Source organism: Panicum virgatum, chromosome 1N, assembly GCF_016808335.1.
Source record: "Panicum virgatum strain AP13 chromosome 1N, P.virgatum_v5, whole genome shotgun sequence".
Lineage (NCBI taxonomy): Eukaryota > Viridiplantae > Streptophyta > Magnoliopsida > Poales > Poaceae > Panicum > Panicum virgatum.
Window position 1 is genome coordinate 15227944 of NC_053145.1, and position 27077 is coordinate 15255020.

The 27077-nt window shown below is 44.9% G+C and overlaps 1 protein-coding gene, 1 long non-coding RNA gene and 1 pseudogene across 6 annotated transcripts; 2 read left to right on the forward strand and 1 right to left on the reverse strand.

Moving 5' to 3' along the window:
* Positions 1 to 416: 416 nt before the first annotated feature.
* LOC120653348 lies at positions 417 to 2183 on the reverse strand (annotated as a pseudogene).
* A 14869-nt stretch (positions 2184 to 17052) lies between these two features.
* On the forward strand, positions 17053 to 20040 carry LOC120655291. 3 transcript variants are annotated; one of them, XM_039933047.1, is made up of 5 exons: positions 17053 to 17782; positions 19154 to 19257; positions 19348 to 19494; positions 19655 to 19726; positions 19815 to 20040. In XM_039933047.1, exons 2-5 carry the CDS (start codon positions 19200 to 19202, stop codon positions 19883 to 19885), a joined length of 348 nt encoding a protein of 115 aa, XP_039788981.1. In that variant the 5' UTR covers positions 17053 to 17782; positions 19154 to 19199; the 3' UTR covers positions 19886 to 20040. The 3 variants fall into 3 exon arrangements, with proteins under 3 accessions (XP_039788981.1, XP_039788980.1, XP_039788982.1); XM_039933046.1 differs by having other exon boundaries at positions 19178 to 19257; XM_039933048.1 differs by having other exon boundaries at positions 19183 to 19257.
* A 168-nt stretch (positions 20041 to 20208) lies between these two features.
* On the forward strand, positions 20209 to 23709 carry LOC120655293. 3 transcript variants are annotated; one of them, XR_005667409.1, is made up of 8 exons: positions 20209 to 20985; positions 21378 to 21465; positions 21605 to 21774; positions 22106 to 22147; positions 22254 to 22526; positions 22639 to 22712; positions 23338 to 23393; positions 23479 to 23687. It is a non-coding gene; the product is annotated as an uncharacterized LOC120655293 (long non-coding RNA). The 3 variants fall into 3 exon arrangements; XR_005667408.1 differs by having other exon boundaries at positions 21104 to 21465; positions 21605 to 22147; positions 23479 to 23709; XR_005667407.1 differs by having other exon boundaries at positions 21605 to 22147.
* The last annotated feature ends 3368 nt before the right edge of the window (positions 23710 to 27077 follow it).

The following is a 27077-nucleotide window of genomic DNA, read 5'->3' on the forward strand; positions in this document are numbered from 1 at the left end:
AGTGTGTCCAGCTTCAGTCAGTGATCAATCTACTTTTTGACTAAATGAGTAATGTATACTTCATCTGTTCCAAAATATAGGTTGTTTTAGCTTTACTAAGTTCAACAATCTTGCTATATATCTAGACGTAATGCATAGAAAAATTGATGATCCTAGAAAAACAAAAACCACCCTACAATTTGGAACGAAGAAAGTGTATTGTAATCGACCATATATATATGATCGTCACTTGTGGGCACAAGATCAAATCTGACCCCACTGTGTTGCACGTACTCTTGATAGTAAGTATGCGCGGCTACATAGAAACGCAAGAGTAAGAACAAGGGCCTGGGTTCTCGATGTTCCATGCGCTTGTCCTGCAGGGCGATGTCAGAGCGAGTTTGCACCATTTAGGATCAAGTCAGACGATCGAGAGATAGATGCTACACCAACAAGTCACAATGAAATTCAAGGCAGGCACACGCAAACACAAGTACTTAGACACACGGTAGATAACAAACACAGTAGTATAGGACACCCGCGAGGAGATCGATCGAAGAGGAATCGACAAAATACTAGCTGCACTGCAGTGCAGCAGCACGAGGGCGCCGAGGGACTGATAGACCAGCTTAGCCCTGCTAGTGGGTCGGGTTGTTTTGGGTTTTTTTGGATCGGGTATTGATGTGGATCTAATTGGTATGGATGGAAATGAGTTTTAGGATCTATTGGGTTGGGACGGGTTGGGCCTTTATTGAGTGCGGGTTTTGATGGGGCTGGGTGACGGCGAGTACTCGTGACTCCACCCGAGTCCTCCCGCACAGCATGGAGGCTCCGCCCGTCCGCCGCCGCCGTAGTCGCAGGGCGCGGGAGCGCATGCTGCCATCTTCGCCGGCCACCCTCCTCACCGGCCAGCTGCTCGTCGCCGGCCTATCTCCTAGCATTGGACTTGCACAGGATCTGCTCGTCGCCTCCGGTGATGCCGCCGCAAGATCTCGGTAACACGGTGGCGGCATTGCCCCTGCTGGGTCCGAAGCTCAACTCCGGTGACCTTGGGTTCTTGGTCCGGTCCGGTTCGTCCGGCGGCTCTACAAGATCTGGACGGGGCCGGTGTTGCAGAACCCGTCCGGCAGGCCGCCGGCGCCGACGCGGAAGTGCCAGAGGCGGCCCTTGGCGGCGACGAGGTTGTCCTCGCAGAGGAACTCCCATGCGTACCACCGCTCGACGGTCCGGTCCACGTCGTGCACCGCCACGTCCACCTTGTCGTCGCCCCCCGCCGCCGCGGATGCGCGCGCCAGCGCCGCGGCGGTGTAGATGGTTCCCATCCGGCCGGGCTCCCCCGGCGCCGCGCCGCTGGACGACCACCACGTCCCACCGCGCGTCGAGCACCTCTCGGGGCAGCGACGTGAGCGCCAGCGGGCACCCGGACTTGCGCACCGTCCCCGTGGGTCGCCGGCACGCGGGGCTCCCCCGCGCGCGCCGCAGCAGCGGCCACGCCTCCGCCGCCGCGTCGCGGTACCTCGCCCGGTGGACGGCCACGGAGCCGGCCGGGGCGCCGCCGGCCTGGCGCCCGGAGCTGAGCACGTGGCGCGCGGCGTCCGCGTCGTCGGCGCTGTCGGTGACGAAGGCCGTGGCGGCCCCGGAGCCGGCGCCGGAGTTGAGCCTGGCGAGCGCGAGGAGCTGCGGGGAGAGGCCGAACACCAGCAGCCTGCACGGCGCGCGCGCGGCGACGAGGGAGCGGAGCAGCGCGAGCTTCTTGGCGGCGAGCGCGCTCCTGGCCGTCCCGTTGCCGCCGCCGCCGCCGGCGGCGTCCCACGCCGGGCTGGGGGGGAGGAGACCCCGCAGAATAACGATATATACAAACTAATTTAGTTGTTATCAATACATCATTACCTATCAGATGTGATTGATATTTTGGATTTAAATCAACCTTCTTATCTTATCAGGGCTTTTTAATGTTTGATATAGTTCTAGATTATGGCACAACCCCCGCCGCAGCTGCCGTCGCACACCCGAGGCCCTACGACTCGCTGACCTGCGACTGTGTTCGCGGAAGCTCACACCCAGAAGATCACGCACCCGCCGGCCTGCAACTGCCTACGAAGGTCACACACAAACACGGCCTTGCAATTGTTTTCCTGACAATTTTCTTGTTTCCATTGGCTTTCTACATGCATCTCATATACTAATTTCTTCTTTATTGCCATAGTTCCTAGTGTTACAAGCTTCTGCAATACTTGCTCTTTGCAGGCTAAAGATCATTGAGGAAGATAATTCTGGTAAGTGATATTTCTATCACTTGATTACTTGTATTTATGTGTGATTTGTTGATTTACCTCTAACTGTTGTACTTTTCAGCCCATTTTTTCTTTGTTAACTTCAGTCCTCCTAGCTTTTGTGTAGTGATTTCCATAGCAGTAGCAGTAGTGAGTCTTATTTCCTTTAAGGTTTTAGTTTCAATCACTTTGCTACATCAGGCGGCGGGAACGGCGTCCTTTGCGTGGTGGAGTGCGTGTGTTGGCCGGCGGCTGGAAAGGGAGGAAATAATGCGACACACTGTTTCCAATTGATGAGAAAGTGATGCCCAAGTGAGTACCTGACATTGCTTATAGCTTATCTGACCAACTGATGTATAATGCATGTTTTCAATTGCCTAAGAGTTTGACAGTAAAATATTTAGAGCCATATCTTTTTCTTTGTTTTTTCTTTTCATGATTTCTTGACTCTATCTAGTATGTGTTGCCAGCACTATTTACTGAAACCAAATAGAGTTTCATCATTCGGTCCTCTGCAGTTCTGATATACCATTTACACTCATATGTATTTCCTTGCCATGTTACGTTATGGAGAGGAGATTGTTTTGCCTTGATCAAAGCTTTGACAAAATGTAACCTTGGTGAAAAATCAAAGGGTGCTGCAATAGGTCATGCTAAGTCTTGCCCTCCCAATTTCTGGAGAAAGCATCATTCAAGACAAATTCTTAGAGAATCTAGAGAACCAATTGACTTGGTGAGAGCTCATGTGGATGTGTTTGTAATCAACATAATAACTCTGCCTTTTCTGTGAAACATAATAACGTCTAAAATTTATCCGGGGTGTTAGCACGGGCACCTTACTAGTACGCAATTAGTAGTAGGAAGATTAGAAGAATGATTCGGTGTTGACGTCACTGCATACGCAATTCAACCACCGGACCCGGCCGTGTGATTTTGGATTTTTGGGTTTCGGCAGGCTGAAAACCCAGGCGGCCCGATAATAGAGTTCTTTTGGGCCGGCTCTAGCTGGCAGCCGAAATGGAGCCCAAACCAACTCGCATTTTCTCGTTCCGCCACGGTCCTTTCCACTAGAACTTGATTATATATACAGTAGAAAAGAAGTATCAAGTATGCTTGCTTGCTTAATTGCTGTCATGTAGTCCCTCAAAAAAAAAGAAAAAGAAAATTGCTGTCATGTAACTATTTTTTTCCCCGAAAGACCCTTGTTATGCAAGAGATAGCAGGCGAATTAATATTATATATTTGTGATGGTCCTGTTCGTTTGCTTTGATGATAGCCTTGATCCGAGTATAAACTAAATCAAGCTTGGTCTTCGCATGGATGGCAAGAAAAAACAGGAAAAAAAAAGAAACACGATGGCGCCGATCGAGCGAGCATGCACGCGCGCATGTTAGGCTAGGCGTTGCTTAATTAGCTTGTTGTATTTACTATACATTTTGAACAAAAATGTATAGTAAATTAAAAATGTTATCAGCATTGCTAATGCCTCGATTTGTTAGTCGTTCGTCCCAATAGGTTGCATATGTGATACATACAAAAAAATATTTTCACCATACGTTATTTACTATACATACGAAAAACTGATTCAATTAATTAATCCTTGGCAATGGTTAACTTATCGTATTATGTATTTATTACGGGCCCGGGCACCCTGGGCACCTACCCGGGCGACACAAAAGGCCGCAAGAGCAAGACTCTAGACATTTTTTTAGAAGAGAATGTATTTATCTTAGCGCATTACACCGGCTCTTTCGTAAACAGGACTCCAAAGAAAAGAAAAATTACAAAAAAGTCCAAAACTCATGTTCATCTTCCTCGAAGCCTTCAGAGATCCGTTTGTCACCACCGCCGAAACCGCTTCCCAATCGTCGTCGTGCACCAGAGCCAAACTCCACAAGGTGGAGGCCGCAGAGGAGGGCTTACTTCTAGGCGAATCAGCCGAGTACACTGCCTCCCAGGCGCATCGGCCAACTCCCGTACCCACGACGCATCCATCGATTCCACTGCCGGCAACCCGAGCAAAGCTCAGATTTTCACCAAAGATCATCTTCCTCGAGATTAACAGGGTTAACAACATCATCACCTGAAGAAGACAACGATGTGTCGGCCCTCGACTCCTGGACAGGTCTCCCTAGCCTCTCCGTTGACGTCGGAGTAGATCGCCATCGGAGAACGGAAGAGGCTGGGAGAAATTTTTCCGCTGCGCCGCCGTCGCTTCCGCATCGCTGGCGTCGCCAGGAAAAGTAAGCCGCAGAGGAGCCACACTTCTCCGGCAAAACCTAACTCCACCGACGAACATCGACGGCGAGCAAACCCTAAATCTAGGTGGACTCGACTAAGACCCTACGAAAACAGGCAATTTGTTGAAGAGATGGATCCCCGCTCCTTTCACCACCGGCAGCGAGGCCGGAGGCGAAGGAACGGGGCCGCAAACGGTGGCGGCGGCGGCGGCGTCGCCCCTCGGCTCCTTTCTCGCGAGAGGAAAGAAGGAAAAGAGTCAGAGCAAGACTCTAGACATTGATGATGGGCTGCAAGCAAGGCGGGGCGAAGCAAGGCAGTGACTGCCTGCCAGCGCTACCACTTAGAGCATGTTTTATAGATGCGCCGGCTGCGAGCGAAATGAATGCCAGCGTGGCCTGCATTTACTGCGGCAGCGGCAGCTGCGGCAAGCGGCCAGCGCGGTGCAGCAGAAGCGCAGCAAATGAGAGCGCGCGCTGCGCGCAACCGCCGGCTGTCAGTCGGCGCGCCGCGAGACGCCCGATCTCTTCTCTCTCTTCGTTTCTCTCACCGCCACCTCGGATTTCGTCGACTCCCCGCCGGTTACAATACTTGCTCTTATGATTGGCCGCTGCGTAGGCTGCAAGCAAAGGCAGGGCCGGAGCGGATGAAGCCCATGTAATGCCGTGCATGTGTTGGTGGGCCTGGCTGGACCAAACACATGAATCTAGCATCCATACACATGAATCTAGCATTCACAAATCACAACATCGACATTGCATTCGAGATCTTTTATTTTTTATATATATCATGTATGGCTACTACACGTCAGAAAGACAGAAACACAGCACATACTTTGCTCGCCACATCATAGCCAAGATGGCATCCATACACATGAGAGAGAGCGGAACTGATCTGAGTGCCATTGTCCAGTCCCATCAATCGATCAATCAGGCGGCGGTGACGGCGATCTTCATGCCGTTGGCGCAGTGCCCCGGCAGGCTGCAGACGAAGAAGCTCTTGCCGGCGCGGACCCCGACGCGGTCGTCGCCGGAGTTGCGCGGCGCGCCGCCGCCGACCGGAGCCGTGTGCGTGCGACAAGATAATTTTTTGTTGCATCTAAACCTACCATGTTTTATGGAATGTAAAATGCCGAGATTATAAGGTACTACACTACTGAGTGCACCGATGATATTTGCCCTTTCTAATTACTTCGGGCCCGGCTTCCTTCGCACGGCGTGCCCTCTCTCGCTTTCTCTCCCTGTCAGGTTCACGTTCGGCCGCCTCCTTACGATCCAGCTCCTCCATTATCTTGCGGATCTCTTCTTGCTCTTTCTCGCGCTTCTCCTCTTGATGTTCCTCGTGCTTCATTCGGCGCCAACGTTCTGCAGCCCACCTTACTTGTTATTCCACAAAGTCATTTGCCTGCTGCGACTGCACGGTGTCGAACCACTACATAAAATCACAAAGAGGCGGAGGAGACTTTGTCCAACAAAAATTAGAATCATAACTCAATGTTAGATCACAAAGAAAAATAGCGTCTGTTGTTCTGCTACCTTGGCCCGGTCTTTGCCGTATCGCTTAGGTGGATCATATTCGTAGTTCTCACACATAAAGAACCCCATGCCGTAGTCATCTCCTAAAACCTCAGATTGCATGAACTTGCATAACGAACCGCAGAAGCACATTGACACATCAATTCCTTCAGGTACGGTGGCTTCACACTTGCTCCACGGATTGTAGGTTGATCCTGACGAAGACATTGGCGCTATAGTGTGCTGCGCCAAATGACGAACAATGATTTCAATAATGCACATATCGCATACCAAATCCATGCGTGAAAATATAGGTACTGTTATAATTTTATTATCTTATGCTGCAATATCAATAAGGTACTGTCATAATTCTATTCTAATTCTTAATTAATTTAAAAACAAGTCGGTAATAGTACTCAAATTGTAATACTAAATGAGTGTTCTAAAGCACCAAATCTAATTCAGCTAATCCGCTAATTAAATTAAATTGTTATACAATATCAACGGATTCATACGGAAGTTACCGGAAGATCACAAGTGCGGAATTCGGCAGAGCTTCGCCGCTTTTCTTCACCTCACCCCTCTCTTTTTTCCTGAATTTTTAGGCTCAAATGAGAAGGAAATGACGGCCAGGGCTTATATAGGGGGGGAGAACCCTGTCGCCCGTGGGGGGCGACAGGCCCTGGGGGGCGACAGGCCCCTGTCGCCCGTTGGGGGGGCGACAGGCCACCTCCCCGGGCCAGGGACCTCTTTGCAAATTCGAAAAAAATACATTAGGGTCCTGTCGCCTGTGGCTTGGGCGACAAGACCCCTGTCGCCCCCCCCCACATAGGGCGATCGGGGGTATTTTTGAAATATTTCAAAACAGACATATATTTTTGAAATTTTTATTTTTTTAAAATATAAAAAAGAAAAAAGCGCCGAGCTGTAGGCGTCGCGTGCACCCTCGCTTGGATCCCCGCGCCGGTGCACCGCCGCAGGAGCTGGCCAGGGTGGAACAAAACCAAGATTTTGAACCTAAATTACTCACTCAAATCACAACGAATCGAAATAAAACTTGAGCCATAGATCCGTAACTTTAAGAATTAACAGATAAAAAAGAAGTTTATGAAAAGATCAAGTATAACTCGCTAATCGAAAATCGCATCAAAAAATACTCCGAAAATGGCAAATAAAAAAGAAAAATGCTTGGGAATGATAGAATGAACACACGATTCAACTCAAATCAAAAGCCCAGAGGGCACGAGGAGGGAAGAGCCTCCTTTCCCATGAATCCGTAGCACAAATCTCTCAAAAATCCATCTCAAATCCCTAACTCTCGGTGGAAAAAGGGAGGGGAGAAAAGAAAGGAACGAAAGAGAGGAGGAGGGGGCGCACGTCCAAGTTGGATGGCTGCCCATCTCCTTCTTCTTATCCTCCAAGGCTCCTCCAAAAGACAGAAATACTCCTACTCTATTAGTTACAATACCTGCCCACGCAGAGGCAAATTCGTCCATCTTTTTTGTAGAAGCCACGGATGGACACGCCGCCTTCACAACTTCGCTTCGCCTCGACACAAGCTTCGCGATGGCGCCACATGTCCTCCGCCTGAACCTTGACCGCGCCAAGTCCGCCCCCTGTTTTGAAGCCCAAACCAGTCAAATCTGTCTCCCCCGGTTTTGAGGACAAACCGGTCAAATCCTCTCGCACGCCGCCGCACGACATGACTGACTCCCCGGTTTTGAGGCCAAACTGATCAAACCGCCGATGTCGACGCGTGTCCGACCTCCCGCCGGTCCTTGACGCCTTCGAGTCGTACGAGCTCGCCCGCCGCACGGGCCGCCTACTTGACTAGCCATCATCCTCGCCGACTTGGCCGATGCCATCTTCATCGCCATGTATTCTTGCTCTTCCGAGCACCATGTGGACCACCCATGACTCCGCCCGGCTTTTTCGAGTCTCTCGGTCCAAGCCTACTCGCATTCATCCTTCACCGTCTTGGTCCCTCGGCATGAATCTTTCGTTTCACCAAACCTACTCGCGTTCATCCTTCACCATAGTTCTTCAGCATGAACCTTTCGCCTGATCTTCACCTCGCGCCGTCGACCGCCATGCCGCATCCTACACCTGCACATCAGGAGCCAAGAGATACATCAAATACATACAACGTTGTCAATCACTCATCATCTAAGTGTGACCACCATTGGTCCTTAATCTCCCCATTGATGAGTGCATTGACAACACCCAACACAATTTCATCATATGAAAAAGATTAAAAGAAGAAGAATGAAAATAGTGTTCATTCAAGAGATCCAAAAGCCAAGTGAAAAGGCAAGCACAAGATCTCTCGAAATGAGAAGTCTCAGTTCCAAAAAACAAGGGCAGAAGCTCGGCACAACTGAGACAAAACACCTGATCCCTCAAGAAGAGGTAAAAGCTCAACATAACCGGTATGAGAGCAAATGAGACATACAAAATCACATAACGCTCGTCAACTCGCACGGAGCAAAAGTGAGGCACGATATCTCCTAAAACTCACAAACTCGCACAAGAACAAAAATGTCGCACAGAGTCTCATAAAGCTCACAAACTCGCAAAACAAAAGAGACATGCAAAATCTCATGAACTCCCAAAATGCCATCAAACTCATATCAACCATTTTGCCAAACACTCATCACTATCAAATCAAGGCTCATATCATCTTGATTTCTACATTATTCTCCCTTGATGGGTGTGTTGACAATATTAAAGCACATGAAATGGTTTGAGAGCCAAAAGCTAAAAAACTCATCCAAGGGATCGAAAGACAAGCAAAACCTCATATTCAAGTGAACAAATGCCGCATAAAAGTCAATATCAAAGTTACTTGCATGAGAGGCATCACAAATGCCAAATCGACTTGGAAGAGTCTCGATCCCCAAAGATATATGCAATGACTCAACACAACCAAAACGAGAACACATAATCTATTACTACCTGAAAAGAACGAAGTGTTGTTTACCTCTGGACTGATTTCGCTCCCCGCATGAGTTTGCCCACGCTAAAAAAAACTGGATCCCCGTCTCCCTTCCTGCCTTCTGCCACGCCCCACCAGGGTTTACCTTTTCGTTTTTTTCCGAATCCCGCCGTTTGCCGGAAACGAAAATTCGGCCGAAATTTCGCCGAAATTCGCTAATTCCGAACGGAAAGGGACCTCAAATTCAAAAAACGAAATTTCGATGAATTCCGACCGAAATTTCGGTGATTTCGACCGAAATTCGGTGATTTTCGACCGGAAAATTATGTAATTTGTGTTTTTCCTACTGTTCCCGAGGTCAAATGAAAAACTTTTGAATACCAACTTTGTTCAGTTTTTCGAGATCTACAACTTTTGTTTTACGAACTTTTTCATTTGAGCAATGGTTTGAAAGTTATTTAATTATTTCAAAAACTACCAATTAAAAGTCTTTCATTTCATGTGACAACTTCCATTTTCTCTCTTAGGCCTCAACTGGACTTTTATTATTCTTGTTATTGCGGATATGCCTATAAATTATTACAACAAAATACATCCAAAGTATATTAGAATTATTACAATCCAAAGATACAACAGAGGCAAAGGCATAGTCCATACTAAGTCCATGTAGCATATTCTCTGCATTTAAATACAACAGAGTACACCAATTGTTATATATATTCATCATCTGATGAGGAAGCTTAATTTGTGTAACAATGTTAGAAATTATTCTGTTGACTGCGCATACATTGTAAAATAAGAAAACGAATCTAATCTGTCTCGGTAGTTTACCATCCTTGATAGGACAAAGATACTTTATTCGTGCGTACAAGGCAAGCAACCTATATAGTACAAGCCTAGCAGTCAAATCTCCAGACAAATTTTTATTTTAAAGTGTGAGTTCGGTCATGAAAAACATATTAATAGCTGGTTAAAATTTTCAAGTTCTCAAATACTCCAATCTGTTTTACTCCTACTACTTGCCATCCTAAAATAATTACGGTCTCTCACAAATTTTGTCGCTAACTTTAAGGAAAAGCATGCATATAGATATTATTACAGGAAAAAAACAATTCACATGCATGATACGTACGGATTCATCGTCAGAGTTAATTCTACATTACTACAACTTCTCATGGTTTCTGCGTATAGCTAGCAGAAGCGACATAATTAAAGAGTAAACGTGCGTGTGTATTGCACACCTGCCCATGTCATGTCCAAACCACAAGCAAATTCCTGACAAATAAAGAAGAAGCGTTTATGTGCGTATGAAATTGAATAGGTACCTCACCAACATCATGATAAACCAAAGTCTAGTTGAAGTCGAGGGGAGAAAACAAATTTTTGCACATGAAATGACGAGTCATTCAAATTACGGTTTCAAATGTTAATTTTAGCCTAGCAAATGATCTTAGATTTGAGTGTGTTCTAGTCCTATTTGCTCAGAAGAACACCTAGTTTTTTATCATATTTTTTTCGAATTTTTTATAAATATTTTTGAATTTTTAAATTTGAAAACGAAAAATAGCGAAAAATACCGAAATTTCTCTTCCCGGTAACTAGCGAAAACGAAAAAAACACCGAAATTTCGGTGAAATTCGACCGAAAAGTTGAACCCTGGACTAGCGACCGCCGCGCCGCGTTCACACGGCTCCCTCCTATCGCTGATCGATCGCTCCCTTCCCTTCCGTCTCCAGCTCCGACTGACACAGCAGAGCCTCGTACGACGCGGTGCGGCTTCCTCCCTCCCTCGCTCGCACCCTCGGGGGCCCGCTCGCACGCTGCACGCACAACGTCGGAATCCAACGCGGTCGCTTTTTTACCCCAGCCGGGGACGCGCGCACGGCACACCCGAGCTGAGCTGCCCTCTCTACTCCCTCCACCTCCCCTCTTCCCTCCCTTCGTCCTCCTAGCAGCAGTCAGCAGCTAGCAGCCGATGTCGATCGCCATGAAGAAGTTCCTCATCATCAGCCTCTTGTTCCTCTTCTTCCTGCTGCAGATTTCCCTTCTATGGATACAGCATCCGAAAAAAGAGCTGGAGACCAGCGTAAGCACCGCACCTCCCCTCAAGTCCCTTCCTCCTCCTCCTCTAGCTGCCATGCCGGCCCCCACTTGGCGCCGCGCCTCCTCCTCCCTGGCCCTGGCCGTCTCACCATCTCCGTCGATTCTGGGAGGGCAGCCAACAAGCCCAGAATCCCACGAGCTCCTTGTACCGGGCGCACGCTTCAGGAACTCTCCGGCGACCTCTCCATCGACGGCATTGCAAACTCAAGAGCAGCAAGTTGTCCGGACCGGGCTTCTCGCTAGAGCCTGGGCCCGGCTCGTTGCTGAGGCGCTACAACTTCCCCTCCTGGGGGACCTCATCACCAGGCCTGTCCCTTTCCTCTTCTCGACGCTGCTGGCCTCTGTAGCGGCCGGCCTCTGTAGCGGCCGGCCTCTGGAGGAGGATTTGCGAGCTCCTCATCCACTGGCTTCGAATTCGCGCCCAGAACCAGCCGGGATGCCTTGCCCTTTGGATGACCTCTATATATTCCACCGCCATCCAACACCAACACCGACCAGGAGGACCATGGGAAGAGCTGTGTTGTTCTTTTCAAGTTGGGGTTGAACATCTACATCATAATTTTAAATAGTGGGCTAAAGGATTTAGTGGTTGGATTAAAAACAGCTAATAGCGGGTTAAATGAAGCTATAGCGGGCTAAATGAAGCTATAGCGGGATATAGCGGCTAAATTACACATGAGTTCAAATAACGGTATCATACCTCAAATAGCTATAGCAGGCTATAGCAGAAGCTATAGCAGGAGATTTAAAACCTTGACTAGACCAATCTCGTCTCAGGCTTACTAGTCTGGGCATTGGTGTACTATGCATGCATGCGGAGCCCTACTGCCCCGCTGCTTTGGTTAGTGATTCTGTGATGATCCCTACAGTAAGAACCATGTCTTCTTGGCAGGATGTCTTACCTAGTATTTTGTTGTAAAATAACCCGATGATCCTGTTTGGATATTGGTGTACTCGCATGCATGCGCAGCTAGCTATACTATCCTGCTTTGGTTAGTGATGATCCCTACGGTATCACGGAAGAACCATGTCTACTTGGCAGGATGTCTTACCTATCTTGTTGTAAAATAACTTAAATGATCTTGCTTTTCTGTATGGGTGATCTAAATAGTATTATGTGTATGAACGAGGACCTAGAGATACTAATATTGCAAGAACCTCTACCTTCTGCCATGCATCTTATTATAGAACGTGTTTCCCCCCTTCTTGTATGGATTATGATGGTCCTGCTGCTTACACTTGGTCAAATAAGTAATTTAGTGCTAATCCCACTTTCGAGCACTTTGACAGATATTTAGATAATGCCAGAGTGATTTTTACTTCTGCAAATATTGCAGTTTATTATCTTCATTCTCAGGAAAGAATGGAAACAAGATTGCACCAAAAGTAAACGGAGTGGAGCCTTTGTACGATTTCACAAACTTCAGCCCCGTTTGGTTATCTCTAGAAGTTCCTAGAACGAAATTAGACCGCTAATTATAGTGTCAAACAAAGCCGGATTATAAAACCAACTCCAGAAACTCCTCGCTAGGAACCTTGAAGAATCTAATGAGACCTTGACCGCACGATTAGAGGATGGTTACTGTAGCACCACTATAGCTAATCATCAATTAATTATCATTATTAGACTCGTCACGAAAAATTACACTAATCCTTAAAAAAGTTTTGCAAATAAATTTTATTTAGCCCATTAGGTGCATTAGAATACCCGTTCTAGGAGTCCTCCTAGAACTTGAACTAAATGGGGCCTTCCTGCCCTTTGAAGTTGGAACTAAACAAAACCACCACTCTAGTTGCACTGTGATCCGTGCGCTCATGAAAAGTATATTTCATTCATGTCGTTCTTAGCATAAAATGATTAAATGAACATCGTTACAATAAAGGGAGAAAAAACCCCCACCCAAATCATGTACTGGGCTAAATTTAGGAAGTGCTAAATTTTAGCTTGGGCCCAAATTCTTTTGTATGGCTCGTGGCGTGGGTCGACAAATAAAGCAGCCGAGCCAATATTTTAAACGGGGCATCAATCAATCGTATGAACCATGAAGTATAAATATAATTCATAGGTCTTGTACAGATGGTGGAAAGTATTAAACATGGACTAATTACAAAATAAATTACATAATCCGTTTGTAAACTATGAAATGAATTAATTAAGTCTAATTAACACGTCATTAGAACATGTGTTACTGTAGCAATTTAGTGCCTAATTACGGTCTAATTAGGTTCATTAGATTCACCCGTGCTCCCGCACGGGCTAATAAGAACTAATATAGGAATGAGATGAATAATTATAATTATCTATCTCACGTTTTTTTCATCTACTAAATATTTTAATACATACTCTAAAATATATTTTTATTATTATCTAGTTTCAATAGATTTCATTTTGCATCACACCTCCATATGTATTCGATATATATCTATTTGAACTATTTGTTTGTGAAAAAGTACTCTTATCTCTTTCATAATACATGAATATATGGTGACATATATTATGTGTAATATTTTTATATAAATAATAATATAAATAATATATTGATAATGATAGAAATAGTAATTTAGAATTTTATATTGGTGCACTTCAATGATATAAATAATATAATGATAATGATAGAAAGAGTAATTTAGAATTTTATACTGATGCACTTTAATATTTTATTATAAATGTATAATTTAAATTCAAATTAATGATATAATTTGATAATTTATATACAAATTTAGGGTGTATTTGTATTATTATTCTATAATGGCATAGGTGGGTAATTTACCCAAAGATTAGTGATTACTTTAGATTTTTTTTATAATGGCAGAGGTGAGTAATTTAGATACATGTTTAGGGGGTTACTTTAGTCTATTTTTATAATATCAGAGGTGGGTAATTTATTATAAAAGATAACAGATCTAATGATTATTATAATTAGATTTGTTGGATTGATGACCGGATGTTTCTGATTTTTGTGAGAATTTATGGGAATTCTCTATTTTTTTAGAGTGTCCACATAGGATCCTAGATGGCTTCATGTGAAGGCTCGAAAGGAGCCTCCAATTAGTAATAGTAAGATATCGTAATTTACAAGCAAACTGTGTAATTAGTTCTTTATTTGGTATATATTTAATTTTACATGTAGGTGCCGCAATATCCAATGAGACACTTTTGGAAGTTTGAATTTTAAATCTAAACAAGGCTATAGTTTTCTAGATCCTAAATTTAACCCGAAACTCAAAAGTTCGCTTTCCGTTTCTGAACAAAAGATCGAAAGTCGCGCAAAAATGTGCACTGAAGTTGCTCTGTCCTCAAATTCTATTTGCACGGCGCGGCGGGCATCCTTGGAGCCGGCCCGCCGCCCGCATGGTGTGCTAGGCTGCTCGTGCTACCAGTGGTAGAGCAGGAGCGAGAGCGAGTGAGCGACCGCCGCGGCGCGTTCACACGGCGCGCCCGACTGGACTAGTTGTGGGTAGAGATGGCAACGGGTACATACCCGTCGGGTATTGGCCACCCATACCTGTACCCGCTAGAACTAAGTTTTACCCGTCGGGTTACCCGTACCCGTACACAGGTAGAAAAATGTTTCCATACCCGTACCCGGCGGGTAATTTATACATCCGCACCCGTACCCGCCATACCCGACGGGTACAAGATTTTGCCCAATAATATACCCACGGGTAGAAAACTCATTCCATACCCGTCTTCTTATCGGGTAAAACCCGTCGGGTACTCGGGTTTCGGGTAGCCATTGCCATCTTGAGCTGTGGGCGTTCACACGGCGCGCCGTGCCGCCCCGTCCGTCCCCGCTCTGGTGCGCTCACCCACCAATTATCCTCCGCCGCGTACCCCACGCCACTGACAGCAGCTCCCCACGCGCGGCCCACATCCCCGCGGACCCCACGCGCCGGCGTCGCTACCGGCGCCGCGCTGCGTCCGATGCGGCACGCGACCCTTTTGACTTCCCCCCTCGCGACGGAGCTTCTCCCCTTCGCTCGCTCGCTCGCGCAACGCAGCGGCGGAAAGGGAAGAGAAGAGAAGGAAAAAAACAAACCCCGCACACACAAACACGAACGCCCCCCCGCAGGCCGCCGCAGCGCCGGAAAAGCGAGGGCGACACGAAACGGAACCCACCCGCGGGGCCCATTAGCTCCGCACAGTCACTGCGCGCGGGCCCCGCGCTTGCAGGGCCCGCGCGGCAGCGGAACCCACCCGCGGGGCCCATTAGCTCCGCACAGTCACTGCGCGCGGGCCCCGCGCTTGCAGGGCCCGCGCGGCAGCGAGCGCGAGGTGAGGGGGTGGCGGCGGGGGTCGCGGACCCTGGCGGAATCCAATGCGGTTTGTGGAGATTTTTGACGTCCGCAAGGACGGGCCCCGAGGACACGCGCACACACGCACCCGAGTCGTAGGATTTTCTACTGCCTTCTCTCATCTCTCTCTCTCTCTTCACCCTACCCTTCCCTTCCTTTCGCAGCTTGCGTTCGCTTCCCCATCCTGCTCCCCCCACCCCTCTCCAGGGTTTACCTTTTCGTTTTTTTTCGAATCCCGCCGTTTGCCGGAAACGAAATTTCGGTCGAAATTTCGCCGAAATTCGCTAATTCCGAACGGAAAGGGACCTCAAATTCAAAAAACGAAATTTCGATGAATTCCGACCGAAATTTCGGTGATTTCGACCGAAATTCGGTGATTTTCGACCGGAAAATTATGTAATTTGTGTTTTTCCTACTGTTCCCGAGGTCAAATGAAAAACTTTTGAATACCAACTTTGTTCAGTTTTTTGAGATCTACAACTTTTGTTTTACGAACTTTTTCATTTGAGCAATGGTTTGAAAGTTATTTAATTATTTCAAAAACTACCAATTAAAAGTCTTTTATTTCATGTGACAACTTCCATTTTCTCTCTTAGGCCTCAACTGAACTTTTATTATTCTTGTTATTGCGGATATGCCTATAAATTATTACAACATAATACATCCAAAGTATATTAGAATTATTACAATCCAAAGATACAACAGAGGCAAAGGCATAGTCCATACTAAGTCCATGTAGCATATTCTCTGCATTTAAATACAACAGAGTACACCAATTGTTATATATATTCATCATCTGATGAGGAAGCTTAATTTGTTTAACAATGTTAGAAATTATTCTGTTGACTGCGCATACATTATAAAATAAGAAAACGAATCTAATCTGTCTCGGTAGTTTACCATCCTTGATATGACAAAGATACTTTATTCGTGCGTACAAGGCAAGCAACCTATATAGTACAAGCCTAGCAGTCAAATCTCCAGACAAATTTTTATTTTAAAGTGTGAGTTCGGTCATGAAAAACATATTAATAGCTGGTTAAAATTTTCAAGTTCTCAAATACTCCAATCTGTTTTACTCCTACTACTTGCCATCCTAAAATAATTACGGTCTCTCACAAATTTTGTCGCTAACTTTAAGGAAAAGCATGCATATAGATATTATTACAGGAAAAAACAATTCACATGCATGATACGTACGGATTCATCGTCAGAGTTAATTCTACATTACTACAACTTCTCATGGTTTCTGCGTATAGCTAGCAGAAGCGATATAATTAAAGAGTAAACGTGCGTGTGTATTGCACACCTGCCCATGTCATGTCCAAACCACAAGCAAATTCCTGACAAATAAAGAAGAAGCGTTTATGTGCGTATGAAATTGAATAGGTACCTCACCAACATCATGATAAACCAAAGTCTAGTTGAAGTCGAGGGGAGAAAACAAATTTTTGCACATGAAATGACGAGTCATTCAAATTACAGTTTCAAATGTTAATTTTAGCCTAGCAAATGATCTTAGATTTGAGTGTGTTCTAGTCCTATTTGCTCAGAAGAACACCTAGTTTTTTATCATATTTTTTTCGAATTTTTATAAATATTTTTGAATTTTTAAATTTGAAAACGAAAAATAGTGAAAAATACCGAAATTTCTTCCGATAACTAACGAAAACGAAAAAAAACACGAAATTTCGGTCGAATTCCCTGCGCCCCACCACCCCACCTCCTTTGGACGGTTTCTCCGCCCGCACTCGCGACCATCCTCCGCCCCGCTCGGCGCACTCCGCCGCCCGGCTCTTCGCGCCGGCGGCCCGATCGCCCCTCCACGCCCCGCCCGCCCGCCGTCCCCTCGCACCGCACGCGCCGCCGGTCACCCGCCCGCCGCGACGCTCGGCGGAAGCGAGGAGGACCCGAGGGAGGGCGACGCTCCGCCACGCGCTCCCTGACGTGCCGCTCGTTGACGCCGCTACTCCGCCAGGGAGGGCGCCGCGCCGCCGGTCACCCGCCTCCCTCGCCGCCGCAGCTGCTACGCTCGGCGGAAGCGAGGAGGAACCGAGGGAGAGCGCCGCGCCGCCGCCCACGAAGCCCGCTCGTCGCCGTGCGCCGCGCACGCGTCGGCCCCTTCCTCTGCGGCCGGGGCGCCCCTCCTCTCTTCAAACCTGGTGCCGCCCTCCACGCCGGCGGAGAGGAAGGCCGCCCCCTCGCATCACCTTCCCCCCACCCAACGCAGGCTCGTCGCGCCTCCCTCCCCCACCTGAAGCTCGGTCCCTTCGCGCCTCCCTCCCGCCACTCGACGCCGCAAGACCCCACGGCGCGCTGGCTCCGAGACCGCGGCGCCTCCAAGCTCCTCCACCGCGACCGGCGGAGAAGAAGTTTGGATAGTCGGGCTCGGCGGCTTCCAGCTCGTGCTCGCCGTCAAGGACCTCTGCAACGGCATCCGTGAGGTACGTGTCCGCAAGATGGGTGTGCGTATTTGACACTGGTTCCGATTGTCTGGTTTGCCCTCTAATCTGTATGGGAATTTCGCGTTGCTCGATCTGGAGCCTGTATAGACGAATTCCGTAGTTAAGCTAATTCCACATTCTGATGCTGATCTGCAGCCGCCTCCAATTCCAATTGTTTGGTTTAGCATATGTATTACGAAAACGAGCTATATGAAATTAAAAATTGATCTCCTTCTATCCTGCATCCTGATGGTCCTTCAATAGTATGGGTGGGTATATTGGGGCCTGATAGCATTTCAGGTTTTCAGTTGAGGTAAAAGTTTTGTTGGTTATGAAGCAATAACCCAGGTCAGATGTCATGATCCAGAAAGCAATTGTACATGGCAAGTGGCACATCAGCAGTTTTAATCGATTGCCAGTTTGCCATGGGAACTTTGTATTGCTTTTTTTCTCTCTAAAAAATAACTCTGAATACCAGAAGTCGTGTAAGACTTATTCACTTGTCATCAAGTTTGGTACCGTTTCAGTAGCATATTAGTGGAAAACAGTAGAGCTAAAAAAATGAATATGAACAATAATTGCATAAGCTGGCACCTTGCATGGCAATCGCATCTGCTTAATGGATATGTTAATCTTGAATGCTGTTGAGAAATGTCCTCACAATGCTAAATCATGAAAAAAAAATATGATGGGTTATCAATATTTTAGTAGGTAAAGATATTTTAGTTCTCCAATCCAATCAACAAAAATAGCATTGTCACTTCGAGATGAAATAGGTATCACACTGTAAACAAAAATATTTTTTATATTGTTCAGGTTTGTTCCTAAAACTAAACTACATGGCAGATAACAATTATTCAGTTAGCCAAGAAGTAAAAAATGAAATCATGTCATTCATGTCAGAAAGGAAAAGTGGATACTAACATGAAGAAAGCAAGGCACTTTCTGCAGCTTCATCCAGGCACCTGTAAAAGCTAAGAAAACGAAAGCTCGTATGTGATGAAGGGGCTAAATAACCCAATCTCAACTCATCATAAACATGCTCTTGTAAATGTTTTTCCCAGTATCGTTGCTGCCAATCCACAGTGACCACACTATCATGCCCAGGCTTAACACCAAGGGGTAGCACATCTTTCGGTGTTTTGTTCCATTCTGTAATAACTATTGAGTCCTCATAGCATTGGAGTTGACATCACTATCCAATATTGGACTAAACCTTATACAGTTAAGTGTTTCTGAGTATGCATTGTTCATGTTGCGCAGTTTATTTTATTCTCCATGTGATTTATTCTCCATTCGCATGCTGTTTATGCTGAGTTCTTTGATTCATACCTGAGTTCCTTTTCGGTTCCTTGCATTTGATATTAACAGACACTAAGAACCTTGTGTTTCCAGTGAAGCCTGATAAAAGTATTCTATGGAGACAAACTGTTCTCGTGCTCCATTCGGCGATTTGACTAACTGCACTAATGAAGGTAACTAATGAATAAACATGACAGTAGGGATTACTTGCATTAGAAAAATAGAAAGCACTGACTATATATGTTATGCTATTTATAATGTAGGGGCTGAGAGCGCACCCTATTCACAGTCAGCAAACAATGATAAAAAACAACGTAAGCGGGAAAGGAAGAGAGCAAGGTATGCAGCAATGTCTCAAGAACAGAAGAATGCAAGAAATCTGAGGCAGCGTGAAGCACGTCAAAAAAAAGGTGATTGTGAATTCCATATTTGTTTCTCAGCTCTGCATATATATAGTTGCATATTTTAGTACTCCTATCTGCTTTGTGTCATGAACTAATGTATTTCTACTTGTATTTACTATACTATAGAATGCGGCTAACTTTGGATTTTGATGGTGTGCGGTTTTAGAATGTCAGAATCCCATGGAAACAAACTGTTCTCGTGCTCCATCTGGCAATTTGACAAATTACACTAATGGAGGTAACTATGAATAAGCTTGATGGGAGGGATTACTTGAATTAGAAAAATAAATGCACTGACTATATATGTTCTGCTATTTACACTGCAGGAGGTGACAGTGCATCCAATTCACAGTCAGCAGACAATAATGCTAAGCACCGTAAGCGGGAAAGGGGGTAGAGCAAGGTATGCAGCAATGTCTCGAGAAGAGAAGAATGCAATATGTTTGAGGCAGCGTGAAGTGCGTCAAAAAAAGAAAGGTGCTAGATGCGTTACATATTTGTGGTGTTACAAATATCTACTACTATCTAAAAAGCACCAAGTTCTGTTTACCACTCGCGTGGGTCTGCCTCGCCGTGGATCTGCCTCCGCTCGGCTGTGCCTCTGCCCACGTCTCCTTCTCCCTCTCCCGCGATAGCAGTTTCTTCGTTTCCCTCACGCACGCCGCCGCCTCCTTCCCCGTCCGCCCCACGCCTCTCGACGGTTCTTCCTCCTCACACGCACGCCCCTCCTTCCCGTCCCCGTCGGCCCCACTCTCTCCGCCAACTCGGCGCTGCCGACACCGCGCTCGCCGACGCCGTCACGACTCACGCCTGCCCGCGCTCCGCCGACCCGTGCGCCCCTCCTCCGCCAGCTTGGTGCCGCCGACCCGCGCGCCTCTCTCCGCCAGCCCGTGCGTTGAATCTATGTTTTATAAGAATCTCCCCCACGTACTCCACCTCTCCGCCGTGCCGCCGCACGTGGATCTGCTCCGCCGCCGCGCGCTGCCCTTGGACGCCTCGCAAACCGACGCTCGCGGACATGCGTGAACTCACCATCGCGCCGCTTCCTCTGCTTCCAGTGCCTCTGCCGCCATCCCGCTTCACTCCTTCCGTCTCTCTCCCTCCGCCAGGCGTGGATGCAGGCGGTGTTGGCGCTAGGTGTGGTAGCACGAGAGGAACCGCCTCCTCCCCCTACGCTCACCGGCCTCCTCACGCTCGCAGTCAATTTCCACCTCCCCACCTCTAGAACACATTCATGACAGCAAGCTCTCGCCAACCGTGTCTCTTCCCGCCTCCCTTTCCCCAGCGGGAACGCCAGGCCTGCTGCCGATCTGCCCAAGGCTAGAGGACGCAGCAGCAGTTGCAGAGTCCGAGGCCGCAAGGCAATGGCCGTCATCTTTGCTTGCCAGGTCGAATGCCTGATGGATCTGCACAGCGTATTGGGAAAATGGATCGGCTCAGCTCCATGGGAGGTTGAAATCAGAACAAAAGCGGCTCGATTCTTGCTCGAAACTCAAGGTAACAAACCATTTTCCATTAACATAGGTCAGTACTGTATTCATTCTATGCAAAAGCACGTTTTTCCTATTAGTACAAAACACTCATTGAGCACTTCAACACTGTTCTACGTTTGCAGGCGTCTCGTCCAATTGATAAGCATGCTGTGAAAAGAAAATTTTGACGATGGAATGAGAAATTATTCATTGATGATCTGAAAATGTTTAATTATGGTTTCTTGGTATTACTGTGCTCTTTTATTTGGTGGCCTACCTGGGTTAGGGTTATTACTATTATAGTATTATGGTATATAAGCCTCCTGGTCACAAAAACAGTACATCATTACAGCTAGGCATTCCATAATTCATAATATGTGGTACTAGCTCTGATTTAGTGCTCGGCTTCATATGCAGCTAAGATCCTAAAAAGTTTTAAGGCAGAGATGAAGATGATCATAGCATGGAAGCTGATTTTTCTAGCAAAGAGAAAAGAGACAAGAAGGTACTTGGTTATTGTTCACATATGAGAAACTTGTTTTCGCTTCAGTTGCATAAGTCAAAACTTAGAATGTAATGTCGCAACAGTATCTTAGGTCAATTTAAATTTGCTTAATAGTTGATATTTTTTATTGGTCATTCAGTGCAGCGCTTGCAAGGAAAGAGGATCAGGAGCAACTCGTCCTGATCCAGGAAGAAGAGAGGGAGCGTGTGATGAAGAAGAAAAGGGTAGCACACAAGGAATAGTAGAAGCGGTCAGGGTACTAGAAACAGCCCTGCCAAGCGTAGGGATTTAGGTTTAGTTTGTGGCCAGGTAGGCATCTAGGCTTCTGGAAGCCTGCTCCTAAGAACTGCAAAAAATTTAGAACTCAGCACTTTCTTCATGTCATGTCCTTTTTTGGTCATCATCCATAGATCATGGCAGCTGGTTTTGCTTCACGTATGACCTGTGATTAATTAACTATTTTTGCAGTGTCAATTGATTTCTATATTACAATACCTTAGGTGTCACTGTTATCCTTCATTTGGTGATCAAAAGATTTTTTTTGAGAGCTTGGTGATCAAACGATCTGTGTCAGTTTTATGTTAATGTTTTCTATATGAAAGATATAAACTGAATTGCTCTAAAAGACATATTGTACCAGATAAATGCAGCTGCAGCAGTCAGCGTTACTTAATGCACCCAGGTTTGCAATTACAAACTTCAATGATTTATTTCATTTTTTAATTTACCCAAGAATTAAAGAATTAATCTGAATCTAATACAAACATAAATTTTGTTGTTCTATACAGATCAAACTCAAAGGAAAAATGGTCCTGTCAAACTTGGAATGGAGCCAACTATGGAAACAGTTTTTCTGTCAGACAGATATTTCTGTTAGTTTATGATTATGAGAAGCACTTAGGAGTGTTGATTAATTCTTCATTTCCAATTTATTTGACTTGCAAGTTGTTCACTAAGAATGATGCTTTAGCGAGACTATGAACTTTGATAGACAGAGGCAGAGGAACAAGCAGAATGAGATGACTAAAGAAGCAGGTTGAATGAGCAGGAATTGATCAAAAGTGTTGCCACATTCTGATAGCAATATGCACCTTTCATCAATCTACTATAACTTATATTTTTTATATTTTTTCTTCCTATATATACGATTAACCATTTTATGTCACGTTTCAGATGAACATCTCTCAGTTACAAATTGACAGTTATTGGGATGGGACTGGGTCACTGAGCACAGGAGAGTTATCCAGGTTAATTTCTAACCGTTACTGGACTGTTGCTTCTATGTCTCGGCTTGTGAACATTAAAGTTTGGAGAATACAATTATAACATAGCCTACTATGATGCCAGGTCCGTTAAGGTGGCTATTGTAGAATTTCTAAGAGCTGTTCAACAGCAGCTTGCCCTTGAGTTCCGTGTAGTACAATTGTACAGACAACATCAGTTGAGAACTTATTTTATGTGCAATTGATAAAATTCCTTTGTTTGGTGAGGAATAAACCAAAATTCCAGTGGTACCAGTCTAGCATATCAATATGGTTTTAATTGAAATGCATTGTACTAAAGAGTTCAGAGGTTATGTGCAGAGTTAATTCCCAATCTAAATTGGAATTTAGGAGTAGAGATTCCTGAAAATGTTTCTTATTCTTAACTTGTGTTATCATTGAATTAAGGGAGTAGTTTACTGGCAACCTCCATGAGTATGCTTATTGCAGGTGCACATTTGCGGGACATGGGCTCTTGATATATTTTGTTATTCACAGTGTTACTTTTATTGTTAATTTTCTTTGATGATGTGATGTATATCTTTGTCTTCTTCCATTTTTTTATTATTCACAATGTTACACTCATTGTTGACTTTCTTTGATGAAACAGTACCAAATCTGGAGAAGTCATATCTGTGTTGTGTTCCTCTTCATCTGCTTTTAAAGGTCAGTACTTGTTGAAACACTTCTGAAGGCAGTTAACTATTATGAAGTGAATCTTGATTTCCTATATTGATGTTGTTTTTTTCAGGCAAAGGGGTCTTTGGCATAGACTGAGATAATGCCTGAGGAGCATGCGAGGCTTATTTTTTTTCTTTCTTTTCAGAAATCAAACTGTTCATTTTGTACTGATAGACATTTATTTTTAGTTTATTTTAGTAGCATAAAGTATCTCAACTCTACGATTCTTTTATCTGATTCACTTATTTTTGAAGAATAATTAATTCGTTTGATTCAAAATGCAGAGTTCTTTGTGAAATCAGAATTAGGAGCAGGGTGACATAAGGAGTTATGAGATCCTGAAATAAATTGGGAGTTAGTTTCTTTTTTCCATGGAAAAATATAAGTACGTTCAATCGTTTTTAAAAATAGTTTAGAGTTTGATACTCCAAAAGCTTGCTATTGAGAACAGAATTATGCATATCCCCTAAAAATAGTGCTCACTACATTATGGCACATTTCACAATGTGCATAACTTCTATAAATAGTAGTTCAGAGTTGCACTACGGAAGGGTTCTACCTGACTGGGTACATGCTTTTTCTTTATCATCTAGAAGTGGGATGATTGAATAGGTCGTGTGTTACAGAATTGTGCATATCCCCCTAAAAATAGTGCTCACTACATTATGGCACATTTCACAATTTGCATAGCTTTTATAAATAGGAGTAGTTTAGAGTTGCCGTCCTGAAGGGTTCGACCTGAATGGTACATGCTTTTTTTATCATCTAGAAGTGGCATGATTGAATAGGTCGTGTGTTATCATTGTAGCATTTAGTTTAGCAACATTTTTCTATCAGATCGATTATCAGTCTACCATTGTAGAATATTATATACGATGAATACTGTTATTTGTTGACAGATTTACATCTTTTTACACTTGAATTTTTACCTTCCGTAGCAACGCATGGGCATTCGGCTAGTCGTCAAAACAGTAAAAGAGAGCACAGAACTCACAAGCTCTCCTAAGCATATGCAACTAAGCAACACGCTCCCCCTGAACACAAGCACTCCCTCCGAAAGCATGCTACAAGGAAATGCATGCACAAGAGCAAAGAAATGAATGCTCCCCCTTAAAAGCAACATGAGACTAAAACATGTCATGAAAACTCTCCCCTTGATGACAATGCAACCATCAAGAAACACATGAGAACATGAAAGAAAGGGTGCAACCTACAAAGATTCTCAGATAGACCAAAAGCATTGAAACATGCTACAAGTGAACTAAAACATGAGAAGTGGGTTAAAATCAAGCATTCAAAGCCATCATTAGGATATTATGATATAATCAGGAGGCAAAAGTATGGTTATGAGTATTAAGCATGTTTAAGATATATATCACCACATGTGCGAGCAACTAGCTAAAAGATGACTCTGGCAAAGATCAACTAGTTCATAAGAGCTCATACAAAGATGACAAGTTCTCAACATAAGATCATTGCTAACACATGCAAGGCATTTCTACTCATTTCCAAACTCATTGAAACCATGGGCCTACTTCTATGGCAAGCACATGTAACAGCAGAGCAACCTGGTGAAGGTTTTTCAAAAAGCAATTGAAAAAGCATGTAAACATGCAGTTCTTTTGTAAACTCATATCTTTGACCATTTTTAAGATAAAACATGAAAGCAACCAAGGTTTATGAGGTGCCCCTTGGCACAAGTGTAGCTCAACATCAAAACTACCTCTAGAAAAGTAAACCATGCACAATGAGAAGCCATGTGTAAAGAAAAAAGCATCCAAACATAAACTATCATGAGACTAGCAACCTACACAAGAGCAAAACTTTGCAAGAAACTACTCATGGGTGATTGACAGTTATGATTCAGATTTAGTTTAAAAGCTCAGCTCACAAGATTTCTATCTCATACCTTCAAGACCATAAGCAATGCATTGCACCAACACCACAATCACAAGCATTAGTTCACAGGAGCATAGATAAAATAAGGCATATATGAGAAGCTCAGTATGAAGTTAATGCATGAATATGATCAAGAACCAAAGAAAAAGGTCAAGTAAACAACATGACACACATGCAATTGCAAAGTTAGAAGAGGCGGGTGCACAGCTCAAGAACAAGAAAGCTCATGAGGAGTTGAACAAAACCTTGGACCAAACCTAAAAAAGCTCTAAAGAAAATGCAGAACATACAAGGACCCAATTAAGTACCAGGAGAAAGATACCAATTGAAAGACCAAAAAGGATACCAATTAAGTGATTGAAAATGGATATCAAATCCAGCACAAGTCCTTAGCCCAAACTCCCCCTCAAATTAAGCCGAACTCCCCCTCAACCAAAGACACCTAGGAAAAGCAAAACTAGGAAAAAAGATTCACACAAATACCAAATGAAAGACTCCAAAACCAATTACAAAGAAGGGAAAAATTTAAGGAAAGAGCAAAATGCAACTTGAAGACATGACAAGTCCAAAAACAAGTTAAAGCTCAAATCATGCTACACAATGCAATGAAGATATCAAATGAGAGGGATTAAAGCATTGCAGCATGATGCCAATTAAATGAATAAAAGCATGGGCTTTCAAACATGTCAACTAGCTACAAAGAAGTCTATACAGAAAGACCGACAAAAAGATACCAAATGAACACCATGTCATTTTATGAAAATGAAGCGAATAATAGATCATGGCATGAGGTTCATGAGGATCACGCACTATCATCAAAAGGTGACTAGTCCACCAAGATATCTTACAAAGCTAGCATGACAAGATAAAACATGAAGATCACACATGCTAACATGAAAAGGTGGCTAGCCTATCATGGCATATTGACAGCTAGCATGATACAGGATAAGCAAAGACACCACATGCTAGACAAGCCATAAAAGCAAGATACAAGAAAAAAAACATGCAAAAGGTATACAAGTGAGCATAGGAGTGTATAGAGGTAAAACTCACAATACAAAGTGTACAAGGCCTCTCGAGGGCTATCCAAAAGGTATGGAGAACCATCTAGCCTTGATCATGGAAAAGACCAAGAATCATCAAGCACATGTTCTCCATCCCGCGTCCCCGTACCTACACAAAAGAGGACAAGCAAACCCGAGTCTTGGATCCCGAAGGGTTAGCAAGCATGGACTTGGGAACTCAAGACTTGGACACATGGGTAAAAGAGGCACTCAACTTATCACAAGGGTTAGCAGCAAAAGGCATTTCATACCCATTGTTTCTCCTCTGAAGGTAACGGGCGCCACGACAAACAAGGTGTGGGCCACGGTACCTCTGACCCTCAAAACCTCTTACACGTGGACCCAAGTCATATTGAGCATGACTCAGCTTACGATGGGCAAACTGGTTACCTGCAGGAAAAGGGTTAGCAGCAAATTGCCCATATTGTTCACCTGCAACATGAGGGTTAGCATGATGCAAATGCTGGTTTGAATGAGAAGAACTTGAAACACCCTTGGAAACCTGCCTCGAAAGAGCCAGTCAAGGAGGAGAACGGGTTCTACCACTAGCAAAAAGGCAACAGTCTCTCGAAGGTCTAAGAGAAGATCCAACAAAAGCATCATGAGAAGCATGTCGTGGACCAACACAAGAAGCACTAGAAGCATATCCACGATCACGACAAAACCCATTCGAAAAGGAGTCAAAGAATCCATTGATAAAACGAGG